At 47.7% G+C, this 15,210-nt stretch overlaps 1 protein-coding gene across 2 annotated transcripts in view; it reads right to left on the reverse strand.

The window, feature by feature from the left end:
* LOC128769939 (netrin-G1-like) overlaps positions 1 to 15,210 on the reverse strand; it is a 52,386-nt gene that overhangs the window by 30,815 nt on the left and 6,361 nt on the right. For both annotated transcript variants that reach the window (XM_053884061.1, XM_053884062.1), the window contains exon 2: positions 14,625 to 15,166. In XM_053884061.1, the coding sequence (XP_053740036.1) occupies positions 14,625 to 14,861 (237 nt within the window). In that variant the 5' untranslated portion in view covers positions 14,862 to 15,166. The remainder of the gene's footprint in view (positions 1 to 14,624; positions 15,167 to 15,210) is intronic.

Raw genomic sequence — 15,210 nt, forward strand, 5'->3', positions numbered from 1 at the left:
ATCCTGTGCCGACTGTCTTTTTTCATTTGGCTTTGTGTTTTTGGACATGGACCAGCATGAAAAAAAAAAGAATTCTAAACTCGCTCCTGTGCCTTCTTTTTTCCCTTGTTGAATTGCCAGAGCGCAACTTGAGTCACGTGGACTCGTGTTGGGCTCTGTGTTGCCAGGTTTGGTGTCGACGTCTTCTCAGTTCAGAGTAGTCAGTCAGGAGGACCTGTCTTCCCATGGAAACATGTCGAACTACAAGCCAAACAAGACACCCAAAACACGGGCATCTTTTCTCAGACAAACTGCCACTTCCCACTGACAGAGCATTTGAACCCGTAGGTCTCTATTTCTGAGGAGATCTGCCGGCGTTTCTAAGCTTCTCTGTATTTCCACCTTCATGACTGAGAAGTCAGCGCAGCCTGGGCCCCGCTGCTTTGTGTGATATGATCTGTCCGGAGCGGTGGCTGAGAGCAGCAGGTCAGCGGATGGTCACGGCTAATGATGTCTGCTCTCAGCAGCCAATAAGGTCAATCCAATATCAGAGTGTTGAGCGGCAGGAGGGAGTGATAGAGGAGCAGGTTCGGGCCTGGACGGAGGTTGAAAAACAAAAGCAAAGTGGATTCAAATGTGCGCGTGTTTATAAGCCAGAGTTGGCGACGGAGCCACCTCTGTGGTTCTGGCCAACGCACGTCCACCGAGATTGACAAATCCCGTCCTCCTTCTGGGCCTTTTGACACAAGACGTGACTCTGCCGATAAATCCTGTGGCCAGTGACAGATCGCGGTGAGGGATGGGCGCCGGCCGTCCGACTAATCAGTCCAGCTGACGGATTTCTGGACAGATTGGACTCGGGTTTTTCAGTGCGAGATGGAAAGCCTTCTCAATACTAAGCTCTTTCGTAGGCTTATTATCCTCCAGCCTCATTTGCACTCAGTAGAGTCCAGAACAGTAGAATAGTAGGTGAAAGTCTAGAGGCTATAACCATTCAAGCCCCTTACCTCCAGTATCGACACTCGGAATGCTGCTGCGAATCCGAAAAACGTTGAAATACAGTGTCCGATAAATCAGGATTCAACTGTTTAGAGTTTCATAGCAACTATTACTACGTTCTGTCAGGAGCGTGGGAGGGTGTTTAGGTGGTCAGCTAACAAGTCCACGCCACTGGTTTCATGTAACTACCGTAATACCACAATAAATCAGACCAGGAGGAGAAGGAGGGCAACCAGTGAGGTTCATGGATGCGACACAGGAAGAAGATTGAAGTGGCAAGGGAGGATCTAGTGGGGACCAATGTTCCCTCGAAGATGCAAGCGTGCGCAATTGCGCACAGCTGATACGATTTCAGCTCACAAAAACATCTACTCTGCGCAACAAAAATGTATCCTGGATTGAATATAAATTACCACCATTTCCAGACTACAGAGCTTCTTGCCGTCAGCAACTAGAAGAGCTGCTATTTGAATTGAACTATTTGAGCTGGTTGATGTTTAAGACCTGAATTTTATTTTTGTTTTTACTGTAAGTCGCTCGCGGTTGGTCAAAATGTGCGTATGCAGTGAGCCAATAGGGCGGCGGGGAGAGAGAGAAACACGCGAGAGAGAATGGTTGCAGCGCTGTTTCAGACTACAATACACAGAGTGTACACTGTCAGGTGAGGAAATGAAGTGTGGAGACAGTGAAAGAAACCTGTGTTTGCTGAGACAGATGAAAAATTGGAGGGAACATTGGTGGGGACTCCTGCTGGGAGACCAAGCTCCAAAAAGAAAATATGACTGACCCCATTCTGGAGCAAGATATTCGCTCTTCTTTCGTAAAAACTAGAGTAGACTTGTGGGACACAATGGGTTCTAAAGTTTGACAGAGGAACTGGACCAAGATCAGACGGGTGGAGACAGATTTGTGACCACCATTTTTGTCTCATTCATTTCCGCGCGTCGTCTGCCCGGCACTGACTCCCCTCAGAATTCACCTGCGTGCGAATGATTGCTGCCACCGGAACGATATCTCATTCCTTCACACCTGCGGGTTGAGGTGTTGCTGGTTCGATCAACCCTTTACGCGGCTCCGTCTCTCACCTCCTGCTGTAGCAGGTCCAGAATTTGACACATTACAACCAGCGGATTGGCTGTGACTCAGTGTTGAGGGAGTGGATCCAGAGATGACGATGACCAGAGCTGAATCACCGGCCACGAGGGGATCATCAGGGAGTGCGATGAACATCCGCACGTTGAGCTCCTCCATGGATCTGTGGCCCGCCTTCAGCCAGCTACCTTCATGTTCTGCGCGTGGGGATCTGGGTCAGCGCTTTAAAGGGGGCACGTGTTCCTGAACACAGTACTGGGCGCTGATCCCTGCAGCATAAAGCCTGATGGAGGAGTCAGCTGGGATGAGCGGTGGTGAGAAATTGGAAGAGTCAGAGCTTTGGCAGAAATCCAATAGGCCTTTAATGACCTGCAGTCAGGGCTCACGATCCGGACTTTTCATTTTCGTGACCTTCACCGGAGCGAAAGGTGTGAGCAGTTTGACCCCGGTGCTCCTCTGGATCTGGGGTGGAGAATGTCAACCAGCAGATCAACCACGTTCATCTGGTGGGTCAATAAGAGCAGCTCAATGACCTTCAGTGTCTGTTTGCCTTCATCAGGTGAGACTCACATTTGCTCACTCTGGTGTCAAGCCTGTCACCGCCACCAAGGCTTGACATTTAAAATCAGCGCAACTCCACAACGGTTTGTGCGATCTGGACCATTCTAACAGCTCCTGAGAACCGAGGCCTTGCCCTCGTTTCACGGCCTAAACATGGACCAGAGTCACCGGCACGTCTCGGGTTAAAGTGGGATAACTGCCCCTTCATCTTGTCTCTTCTGAGATTATCATCCAGAGACTTCATCCAGATAAACCAAGAGCTAAGCCAAGAGCGGTTGATATTTGAGGGTTTGGGTGGCATGTGCAACTCTCGCTTTCGTTCTGGGAGCAGCAGTTGTGCTTCTGTCATTTAGTTAGACACCATGATCCCGACCAGAGTTTCGTAAGGTCCAATATACTGTATACCAAGCAGCAGCAGTGCAAACATATGTGACTCCATTCAAACACCTATGCATCGACATGCAACGCGGAAGGCTGACTTCAGCATCAACCTTCAAAGTCCACTTGAAAGTGGTGTTGAGATGTTTCTCCCTCCTGCTTCTCTCCCCTTCTGGCCCGGAGGACGATCTTCTGGATCAGTGGTGGGACAGTGTGGAGTGCTGTGTTGAGGGGCAAAGAGGAGTGTGTTGCAAGTTTTGAGTGAGTGCTTATTGTGTTGGAGGAGCTGGAGAAATCTCTGTCAGATCCAAAAATCGATGGCGGAGATTTACCTCCACAGAAGGCTAGACGTGCGTCTGCCCCATGTTTGAGTCACCTAAAGCCATTCAGGAAGCCACACGAGGCCAGTTTCAGTTCAACCACTGTAGCTAAAACACCTGGAAAATGAGTCGCAAATGGCAGAAATGAAAGTGAAAGTTTGTGATTATAAACACATGTGACAGCTCAGGTTCATGCCATTTTAGAGTGTTGTAAAGTTGAAAATCCTTTTCCACTTCAAGTGTAATACAGTGAAAAGGCTTCTACAGGCATCAAATCCACACAAACTAGCAGGTGACTGCGGCCGTGACAGGGATAAAGACTGGGCTTCTCCTGTGGTGTGTGTCACTTCTGATCATTTCCTTCCTTTATTAAGCGCCTAAAACAACATGAACGTGGCTTGGCTCGCTCTGGAGCGATGTGTGTGACGTCCAATTGTTGCTGACAAACTTCTCCCCGAGTCCCCGGTTTGATTTGCCACATGCCGAGCCCCCACCCTCGGAGGCCGAGCCCTCGCTGAAGCCTCTCCTCGGAGCGCCAGTCTGGCCTTTTGAAGTCGCAGATCAACCGCCGGAGCTTCAGCCTCGATTGGGATTCACTGGGCGCCAGCAGACGAGGGGAAACGCGCCCTGCATTAATTAACACCTGGCCTCATTATCTGTCCCATGTGGTGAGCCCCCACCGGGGGAAACGGATGGCTCTCATTCGGGTGCTGCAGGAGCTGCGCTCCAAGCGTTTGCGCCCATACATGTCGACCCGGCGCGTGAGAGCGTTCCGTTGTTTGACTGTTGGTCTGACTGTGTGTGTCCTGCTGCAGTCTGCTCAGCGTCTTCGTGCTCCGGGGCGAGACGCTGTGTGGGATTAGATTCCCTCTGATGTCCGGATTTAATAAAGTGCTTCAGCGCTGCCTTAATGAGAGGATGTTTAATTCTCTTTGTTAGATCTCACTTGAGTCTTTCTGTGGGTGTGCGGGAACCAAAACGTTCAGACGTCTCCACGTCGGTTTTGACCACCGTGTTCTCTCGCTACGTGTGGAATCTTCCTCACGAGATGCGGCTGATGAAAAGAAGGATTTTCGAAGGTCAGCGAAACCTTTCTTATGGACGATACATGGACCACTGATTCTGGAGCCACTTCCTGTCTAGCACCCTTCAAAATAAAACCTCCTAACCTGGATGTCACATTAATGAAAGAGGCGTGAGAATTGCTTTGAAAATATCGAGACAGTGATTCATGAAAACCTTCAGTCAATTTCATTTTCTATAGACACCGTGGACCATCTGAGGATGTTTCAAATTGTACATTGAGACTCATAACATTTCCCTAACTACAGCTGTCCAGGTCCTCTGAAGGTCCAACACCTGGACCTTCTCAGACTCTGCTACCTCACCTCCCGCTTGGTTTCTGCCCAAACGAAACATGACATAGGCTGAAATGTCTCCACAAATAAACCTGGCTTCTTTAACCCTTCACCTGTCAGAGCAGATTTCAAGCTCATAGCTCATAGCAAGGAGGTCAGAACAGTTGCAAGGTTTAAATAATACAAAAACTATACAGTGGTACCTCGGTTCTCGACCACAATCCGTTCCTGACAGCTGTTCGAGAAGCGAGTTGTTGGAAATCTGAATCGATTTATCCCATTACAATGAATGGAAAAAGAAAGAATGCATTCCAAGCCTTAAAATAGTCTTTTGTAGGAGTGAATGTAGAGTGTCTGCTGCAGGTGGCTGTTCCTCTATGTGTGTGGCCGCTGCATGTGGGAGGGGTTGCCGAGTGAGTGAGGTCTCTCCAGAAGGGAAGAGGTGCCCGGTGCGTGTCCAGTTCTGAATGTGCGCTTCTGTGCAGTTTGGCTGTGACAAAGTCATAAACCAAGTCACGCTCTGTCCCAGACTGGCCTCATCCCTGTCCCAGCTCCAGCCCACAACAGGACATCAAACCCTGGAGTGAGCGCTCCAGCACCTCCCCTGTGACACTCTACCACGGTCCAGTGCGGAGACAGGAAAGGTTTGACACCTCAATATGAAGAAAAAACAGCAAGTAAATGGAGCTAACGGGACACGTCTGCATACAGAGGCTGTGTTATACACAATAACAAAGCGCGTCATGGGTCAGCTGGTCGGTCCGTGCATGTTATGTTTTTTCTGGCTTTTTTCAGGGGCGTTCGAGTTCTGGATTTTTGTTCAAAATCAGAAGCAAAAAAATCCTGAAATTTTTGTTTGAACTTCGATTTGTTAGAGGTCCGGGACGTTCGAAAACCGAGGTACCACTGTATGTAGAAAAAATAAATCAGTAGAAATACTGTTTGTTTTGAAAAATAAAAAGACAAAATCTCAGAAAGTAAATTCCCTTCCTGGCGCAGCAGTTAAAGGGTTGAGCCTCCTCACATGGTCGACATCAAACCCGGCGAGAGACTGTAACTGGGCATCTGCGGCTAATGAGTCAGGTTCAAGTGTCCATGGCGACATCAGACATCTGTGACTCGACAAAAGCGCAGCTATTTCCGACAACACACTGCGGTTTGATTCCCAACTATCTCATTCCAGACAGAAGTAATTAAAAACACACAACAATCGGGGCGGACTGCGGCACGAGCGCCTCATAAGCGGCTTTAAAACGCATTAAAATGTGGGACAAAAGAGACTGGAAGTGCATTAAGTGACAATGAGAGGGAGACGGGGGACGCTGACTCCAACAATGAGGGGTCAATGCTGAGGGAAGGGATGAAACCGGGATGGAACCGACGAGAGGGGAGCAAAGTCCCGAGGCTGTTCATCGCCTGACATGACGACTCGCCTCTATCTTTTCCTCTGCACAGTTATTAAAAGCTTTTATTAATTTGAAATGCCAAAGCGAGGAATAAAGCATGAACGAAATGTCAGGCTTGGGCTCAGCGTGATAGAATCACAGCAGCCACTTTCTAGGAAACAAACGTCCTTCCCTCCTCCGGTTTCAGTGCCACCTCTCTCTATTCACCTCTCGTTCTGCAGCCGTCTCATTCACTCTTTCTCAAAGATCAATATGGCCTGACAACATGATGGCTGGGTTTCCTGAGGGGAGGTGGGTCGCAGTTGCATTGCATCTCGCGCTGCCACCGCCTCTTTCTCTGATGTTAAACACCTTCTCTGCAGCTTTGAAGCCAGTCGGAGACGGAAACTTTGGTAGGTGAAGATGATAACCAAGATGAGGAGGCGTTCTCTTGAAATTGTTAATGTACCAAGCTCCCATTACATACGAATATGAGTGATGGTGCCGTCGCAGATCACATGCTTGAATGCGTCTTTACCTTGGTATCGCTGTTCACCAGTATAACCACTAAAACAAACATGGTGACTGTGGAAAAAGTATTGATCATGTGCAGGCAGTGTTGTAGGAGGCGGTGGTCGGTGAGGCCGAGGAATTTCCGCCATTGTTACAGTATGTCGTGTCTCAGTAGAGCTACGTATCAGGTCGTAACAGCAACACTGCCCCCTATGGTTTCTGGTGGTACTGCTCCATTTGCCCTGTATCCGTAAGCTTCGTGGAAACATGCTGAAACACGGAGGAAATGAAGGCAGAAGCCGCCATCTGTAGCTCCCTTCAACCTGACTTTAAATGCAGGACCCAGCGACCAACTCAAGTCATGTGTTGGGGCGCACAGAAGTCTGCTCAAACCTTATTTTAAACAAGCAGGAAAACTACATCACCCCTAAAACTAGTGGTGTCGTAAGCGATATACTTCAACATTCCGTTCCTCAGAAACAAACGAAAACTGAGACAAATAGAAGACATGTTTGATGTTTGATTTGATAGTGAAGAAGTAACTTTATGGTAACAGACTGTGTTTAATATTTTGGCGATTGAGTTTGACTTATTTTACCCGCCTGGTGGTCGAACCTTGAACTTGAACCATCAGCCCAATCATGTTCCTGTACTCTCTTTCAAACCCAAAAAACCTGAAGCACTAAACCTCAAACTTGGCTCAACTCCGAACATAACCCTCGCTGAACCTAGATATCTTGGAGGAAGGAACCTGGACCCTGATGGTGGGTGACTACAAGGCGCCACACACAGGATGATAACAGGGATGTTTTAATGTCCTCTTCACCTCCCTGATCGATCAGACTCACAGGAATCAATAAGAGCATGATGTTAATTTCTGCTCCTGAATCGTCGCAGCCAATACTCCCTCCGATTTCGTGTCTAAAAATGGTTTTCTTACTCAAATATCAACTTTCTGCGACTCTGACAATGAAAAAGAGTCATGAAAATACATAGTTATTAAATGCACACTGTGTCATATCGGACCACAAACGTGAGCCACACGGCAAAAACACAACTACTGAACATAAAACGCTGTTCAAGCGCAATTGAACTGAAAAAAAAAAAATTTGTTGAGAGGATCAAACGTCCACCAGCGAGCATTTCCAGCTCCGTCTGAGTTCAGTGGCGTCTGCTCTCCTGTGCGTCTCTGCTGTCACCTCATGCCGGAGAAGGAACAGGTTCTGGGTCTCACGCCTCTCCAGCTGACAGCAGAGGAGGCAGAGGGAAATTAAAAAGAGCAGAGACGAAAGCAGTGGCAGGTGAGCGATGGAATACATCATCATTCACGCTTCCCCCCCGTGTTGCATGTCATCTCGGTGTCTTGGTACTCAGTGGTGCAGTGATGATGTGCCGGGCAGGTCCGGTTCAGAACCGAGTCAAGGGCAAGTGACAGGAGGCTAAATGCTTCAGCTGTTCCATGTATCCAAACAAAGGGACGGGTGAGTGAGTCTGCCCCGCCACTGAGGAGGGTCACACGGCTCACCGCCGCGCATGACTTCCTCCCCTCACCTCTGAACTGTGTCTGTCATGGGGTGTCTCCCTCCAACGCTCTGACCCCCCCCAAGATTATATATATATATATATATATATATATATATATATATATATATATATATATATATATATTTTTTTTTTTTTTTTTTTTTTTTTTTTTTTTCTGATAGTCATAAACATATTTGTTGTTATCTGGATTTGTATCTGGAATTGCAATTTTTATGCTAAAATGAAACCATACTTCAAATTTATGAAATTAATAAATAATTTTGGTTTTCAAGCCAAGTTTTGTCATATTATTATATATTTATTAGTCGCATTTACTTGTGTATTATTCATACTTTTTATTATTATTTTCCACTTTATTAATCCTTGTAAACTACTTGTGAAAATGATGACCTCATTTTACTTGAAAACACATTTTGTTTTGTTTTATTACATTATAATAAATGCATATATTTGTCTCTTTCATCACTTTTTTTCCTCCACAGAAAATGGGTTTCATTTCTTTTGCTTTATTTCCCCCCTCAGTTGTTAATCTCTTCCACTCAGTTTTCACATCCAGATGAAGGGTATCTTCAAAGCTTTGCTGATTCAGCATCCGCCCGTGAAATAAATAAACAAAGACTTGAGTCAGTTTGAGGCAGAATCAAACTCTAGATGTGGAGCTGAATCACGCACGTGGAAGTGAGAGGAAGCGGCGTGGAGGCAGATCTGTGGCGTGCGTGGGCCCATCCCGCCTCGCTCTCTGCTCACGTTCATTCACTAATATTAGCCGCCGCATCACAGCCGCGTATGAAGCTGTTTGTGCTTCAGTTCCAGGTGCGACAGCTCATATTTGTTCATTCAAAGGAATTATTGTAACACAGTGGCGCCTCGGTTTTCGAACGTCCTGGACTACGAACAAATCGGAGTTCGAACAAAAATTTAGAGATTTTTTTGCTTCGGATTTCGAACTAAAATCCAGAACTCGAACCCCCCCGAAAAAAGGCGGAACGCGCGCGGACCGACCAGCTGACCCACGAGGCGCTTTGTTGTGTATAACACAGCCTCTGTATGCAGACGTGTCCCGTTAGCTCCATTTACTGACTGTTTTTTCTTCATATTGAGGTGTCAAACCTTTCCTGTCTCCGCACTGGACCGTGGTAGAGTGTCACAGGGGAGGTGCTGGAGCGCTCACTCCAGGGTTTGATGTCCTGTTGTGGGCTGGAGCTGGGACAGGGATGAGGCCAGTCTGGGACAGAGCGTGACTTGGTTTATGACTTTGTCACAGCCAAACTGCACAGAAGCACACATTCAGAGCTGGACACGCACCGGGCACCTCTTCACTTCTGGAGAGACGTCACTCACTCACCAACCCCTCCCACATGCAGCGGCCACACACATAGAGGAACAGCCACCTGCAGCAGACGCTCTACATTCACTCCTACAAAAGACTAGTTTAAGGCTTGGAACGCATTCTTTCTTTTTCCATTCATTGTAATAGGAAAAATTGATTCAGGTTTCGAACAAATCGCGTCTCGGCCGTCTGGAATGGATTGTGGTCGAGAACCGAGGTTCCACTGTACATTGCATGTGGTCCCATCTGACGTCCAGCAGGGGCAGTGTAGTTCTTCTTTCAGACATGACTGGTGGCTAAATAGCTAAGCTAACAGCCTGGTTCATGTAAATTAGCTTCATGAAATGGCGCTGTAGTAGAATGAACTGAAAACGTTGGTTTCTAAAACACTCCTCCTGAACTGTGAGAAGTTCTTATGAAGTTAAAACACTATATTTCACTCCTCTACAGTGACAAAACCAAACCAAACCAAAGTAGGGGGACACTCTGGCAGCCATTAGGGTGAGAGGCAGGGGACCCCCTGGACAACCACCCACACTCACACCTACAGTGTATCTGGCTGCCTCTGGACGGTGGGAGGAAACCTGAGTGCTAACCTGGAGTGTGACAGCTGTGTGTTTATCATTCTCCATATAATGTAGCCCTTCACCAAACTCTTGTCGCGCGGCGTAAAACAATCAATTACCCCGGTTAAATTCATTAAAATAAATTCAAATGACAATTTATTCAAATGGGAAGCAGAAAGGCCTCATTACGACCTCCAAATATTCCAGCGAGCCTAACAGCCTTCTTATCTAAAGGTTAGCGTTGTCTCCCGCCAGTCTGCATGCTAATGACCAGATTAGCCGCTTTCGTTCCCCCCCTGCCTTTAACACGCTGGAGAAGCATTCGGGCTAATGTTGAGTGATGGCGAGTGACAGAGCTACAGTCAACTGCGGGGAACAACTGTGATATCAACACACTTTTCAAGAACCCCTGAAGGTGTGCGGCTAAAAATAAAACAAGGCTAACTCCCTCTTCTCCTCTCTGCATCCAGGAAGCGGCACTTTTCTGGTCTGTCCTTCATTCCTGGATGTTTTTCTGTGAAGATTCCGGTCGGCATCCATCAGTAGCTCTGGCGGCTAGCTAAAGGTTTGTTCCAGACTTGTGTCCCCTCATCAGAAACCGCCCCCTGCTGGGCAGCAGCAACCCTGTGGTGAGGTGACAGGACCTGGGAAACATGAACACTTTCCTTCACCTTCATCATCCTCATCAAACCTCCACAGCCTCCTTCATCTTTGGTTCATCCAACATTCTTGGTGCATCACTGTCTCTCCTCACGACAACACATCTGACCACGCTAACTTGCTCTCCAACTTCTCCACGTCCCTCTGATAGACTCATTTCTGATCTTGACCTCCCAATAGCAACCTCTGTAGATTCATCCCTCACTCTGAGTCCATTGTGTTAACTTTGCGTTGTGGTATGTTGCGCTTGCATTGTAATTACATTGTCTTGCGTTGTGTTTAGAATGTGTTCCACATTCCGTTGCTCAGAAACAAACTAAAACTGATGCAAATAGAAGACAGTTGTTGGAGCGACGGCTGTTTGAGTGGTGGTGTCGGAGGCCACCCCCCAAATCATTGATTCTCCGGTGAAAAAGTAAATACAAACTTTCCCAACGGACTGTGTTTGACATTTTGGTGATTATTTAACCCCCCCTGGTGGTCGAACCTTGAACTTGAACCATCAGCCCAATCAGGTTCCAGTACCCTCTTTCAAACCCTTCAATGTTATTGAAGCCTAAAGCTCAAATTTGGCTCAACTCAGAACATGTGACTTTCGCCACATTCGGTTGTATGTATTTGCTTTTGAAAAATTGGATTTTGGCCTCAGTCCTCTTGAAGCTCTTTAGAACAGGTTCCTTTGATACCAAGGTGGGAGCCACACCATCATTGGGCACCCAGTGGCGGGCCGCAGTACTGCATCCTGGTGGCCGCAAATGGCCTGTGGGCCACAGGTTTGAGATCTCTGTCTGACACTGTATTTGTGCAGCTTTTCCTCCTTGTGTTTCACACTGTATGCTTCATGTTTGTGTTGACTTGAGTGGCGTCTCCTCCGTCGACAACAAAGCAAACACGTAACCCTGAGTTCAACACCAACAACACTAACTAGACAACTAGCGACAATGACTTGTCACACATAGATGAGTTAGGAGTTTGACTCCTCCCACCATGGTGAGACAGCTCCTCTACAGAGCAGAGTATTGTCAGACTATGAAGTTCCACTTCAGCAGAAGATTTGCTCGTATTTAAAGTAGCAGAGTTAAAAAACATCCTCCAGCAACAGAGATAAAAAAAGAAGAAAAAAAATCACCACTAAGAGGCAAAGAGAGTCGGGAGTGGGGATCCAACTCTTTTGGCCGCACGCGCTGAAGCTCTCTGGAGGGACGAGGAGATCGGGCCTCTCCACTGCAGGCGACAAAGCGATTGGCTGCGAGAGCGCTCATTTGCATGCGCCTCTCATCTCCCACCAAGTCTCAGGAAGCACCAGTGGATAAGGTCACCAGTGTCAGTCTGTCCGCGCTCCGGCGACGGAACAGATCAAACACGTAGCAGGCGTTTGAGCCGGCGTGTTGGGGGGGTGGTGGTGGTGGGGGTGGGGGGCGCTCTTGATCATGCGGACAATAATGACCTCGCTTCACTGTCAGAAGAAACGGACGTCACGGACGTCTGGCCAAGTAAGACGCCGACAGAGTAGCTCGCCGAGCGCATCTCGCCCGCCTTTGATAGCAGATGAATCGCGTCGGCATTAATTCACGATGAGGAGAAAACCATTCATTAAGCCTCTCATTAAAAACAGCAAGCCGATATTTGATCGGCAGGGACGAGTGGTGTCGGTCCGATGTTCCGCCTCCGTCTCTGTTCCTGGAGCGCAGGAGGAGCTGATGCTTTGAGCCCACAGGTCAATGGATTGACAAAAAAACCCAAATAGTTTCTGGAAATCTTCTTTTTGATCCTGAAATTGAACAACAAATCAATTTTTTTGTGTGTTTGAAGTAATCTGGAAGTAACTATACACCGCTTTTTAGTGAATTTCTCGCCGTTCAAGCCGTTCTTTGTACTCGAACATAGCCTGGTATCATGTTCTATAAAGGCAGGAGGTGAAGAAGACTTATCTCCACATGGTGACAAGGTTTGGTCTGGAATGTTGGAGACAGTTATAGTCGAGAGAGTAATAATAGAAACTAGGTTATAACAGTTTTGGAGTTTTCATTAGTTTTATTCACTTCTGAATTCTTGAGTAGTTTTTGTTTTTGTTCCTTCAACATGGAGTGTTGGAACAAGCTCGAAGATTGAAATAGGTCACAAAATAGTCAGCAGTAGAAACTCAACAAAATACAGTATGTAAAAAAAATGCATTAAGTTTTCGAAAGATGAGGCTTTTTCCCAGCCACCACCATGGTGCTGAGTCAGCGTTGTCAGGTCAGGTCGCCGACACAAGTGACGTCACAGACTGGACAGCTGTCGTGACACCAGCCGAGACAAAGGAGATTTTAAATCGTCTCAAAATGCTTCTTTATGAACTGAATAAAAGACAAAAATGAAGGACAATTTTGCGATAATTTTTGTTTGTTTTGGCTACATGCTGCCTCCGCGACCCGACCACATATAAGCGGCCGAAGAAGGTGAAGGTGAAGGTTTTCATTTTAATATCAGTGAACAAAAAACGATTTTGAATTCATGTTTTGGCTAACTATAATAACCGTGGTATCAGTTTCTACTTTTGAACACTGTGATCACACCGAGATGTTTCGGGAGAATCTACTTTTTCCATCATCGCAGGAATGGGTTGCATAACTGGTCACGTGAAGTTGAAGTACCTGCCACAGGACTTCAACCTTCCGCATCCCTGCCTGGCTCCTTCCGCTCCGAGTGTCATCTAAAAGTTAGACTCTCAGAGGTTTGTTTTCGTGAGGCTTCACGGGACACCACACGGCGGGAGCCCGGCTCCTTTTTTCATCCCACGGTCGCGCTCCACGGCTCGGTGCCATCTGGAGCAGCGGGAATATAAACTTTTTAAAATGCCCTTTTTAATTGGTAAATATTTACATGCAGATGCCGTCCACACGCGGAGATGCAGCCTCTGGGCTCGCATTCCGGCTGCACTGGAGATACCCAACCTGGAGTTGAACTTCAGATAGATATGGATCGTTGTAGAGGGGATTCACGGAGAGCGTCGTGCACCTTATAATGACTTGGTTTAAGGGCAAACATTAAATATTAAATGGCTCCCAATAAAGTTACCTGAACTGAGAAAGGCCTGCAGCTACAGCAACAGTGAGTGTGAGTGTGTATGTGTGTGTGTGTGTGGTCAGGTAGTTGCAGAAGCTTCACACCTTCTTTCAAAAACCGTTGTCACAGGCAAAGACATTTTTTTGTGTTTCTCAATACACTCAGAATGATATTTGTGTGTGTGTGGTCTGATGTTACGGGTCGTCTTCCCCTCCTTTCACCTCCATCTTGCCTGACTGACATCCCCTCGTCCTCTCACTCCAAATCACCATATCATCAGGAAACATCATGGTCCATGCTGTCCCCTCCCAAACCTCTTCTCAGTTCTGATCTCAAAACCTCAAGCCAGTAGACAGTTTCTGTATGGACACTTATAGATGGATGGACGGACGGACGGACGGATGGACAGACAGACAGACAGATAGACAGATAGATAGACAGACAGACCGATGGATGGGTGGATGGATGGATAGATAGATAGATAGATAGAGAGATAGACAGACAGACAGACAGACAGACAGACAGGCAGACAGATAGATAGACAGATAGATAGACAGACAGACAGAATGATAGATAGATAGACACTGCATGTGTGCGGAAACAGGAAAGCAGTAAAGGTCTTTGGATTCATGCATGAATTGCGTTGAAGCCCAAGCGTCCTTGTCCCCCACTCATTTCACCGACCCTCAATGGTCCGTCCCATCCTGGCTGCTGTACCGACACCCGTGTCCTAATGTGTGTGATGTGTGAGCATGAATCTGCTGCGGAGCGACAGCGTGTCGCCTCGCGTGCACCGCTCCACCCCCACCCCCCACCGACCCAGAATGCTGTGTGATCCTGCCTAGAGGCCCATTTGTCTTCATCAGGGGACAGGCGAGGTTGCAACTCACCAAAGCGCAGTACGTTTCTGGCGGATCTCCACACGTGATGTTCGGGGGGTCGAGGGCCACTCGCAGGTACTTTGTCATGTCGGTGGCTTCTGGCTGACAGGCCATGTAGTCCCACGCCAGACCCTCCTCCGTGTAGATCTGAGACTTGCACACATCGTAGTGTCCCCAAGCCGCCGGGTAGTGCTGCATGGCGCCGCCGCACGCGGCGTGCAGAGCGAACAGCAGCGGCCAAAGCATCGTCTCTGGTTTACAATCTCACTTCCCTAATTCAGCTGCGACTCTTTGTGCGACGGGGAACAGCGGCAGCATCTTTCTGTCGTTGGCTTCAGGCGACGATTAGCCTCCATTCAGTTGTTCCCTGGCGAGATATCTTGGCTGATGAGGTGCATCAACAAGTGAGCGCCTTCACAAGTCTGGGCCTTGACAAAGAGGTCAGAGGACGGTCAGATGTGACGCGCGGAGACGCCTCCTCAGATGCTACTGGCTGTCAGATGTATCACTTTGATCCCTTGACAGTTGCGCTCCTTGCCAGAGGAAGCATCCTGAAGGACGGGAGAAAGAACATTTAGGGTGGCGTCTTCACAGA

The sequence above is a fragment of the Synchiropus splendidus genome, chromosome 13, assembly GCF_027744825.2.
Source record: "Synchiropus splendidus isolate RoL2022-P1 chromosome 13, RoL_Sspl_1.0, whole genome shotgun sequence".
NCBI lineage: Eukaryota > Metazoa > Chordata > Actinopteri > Syngnathiformes > Callionymidae > Synchiropus > Synchiropus splendidus.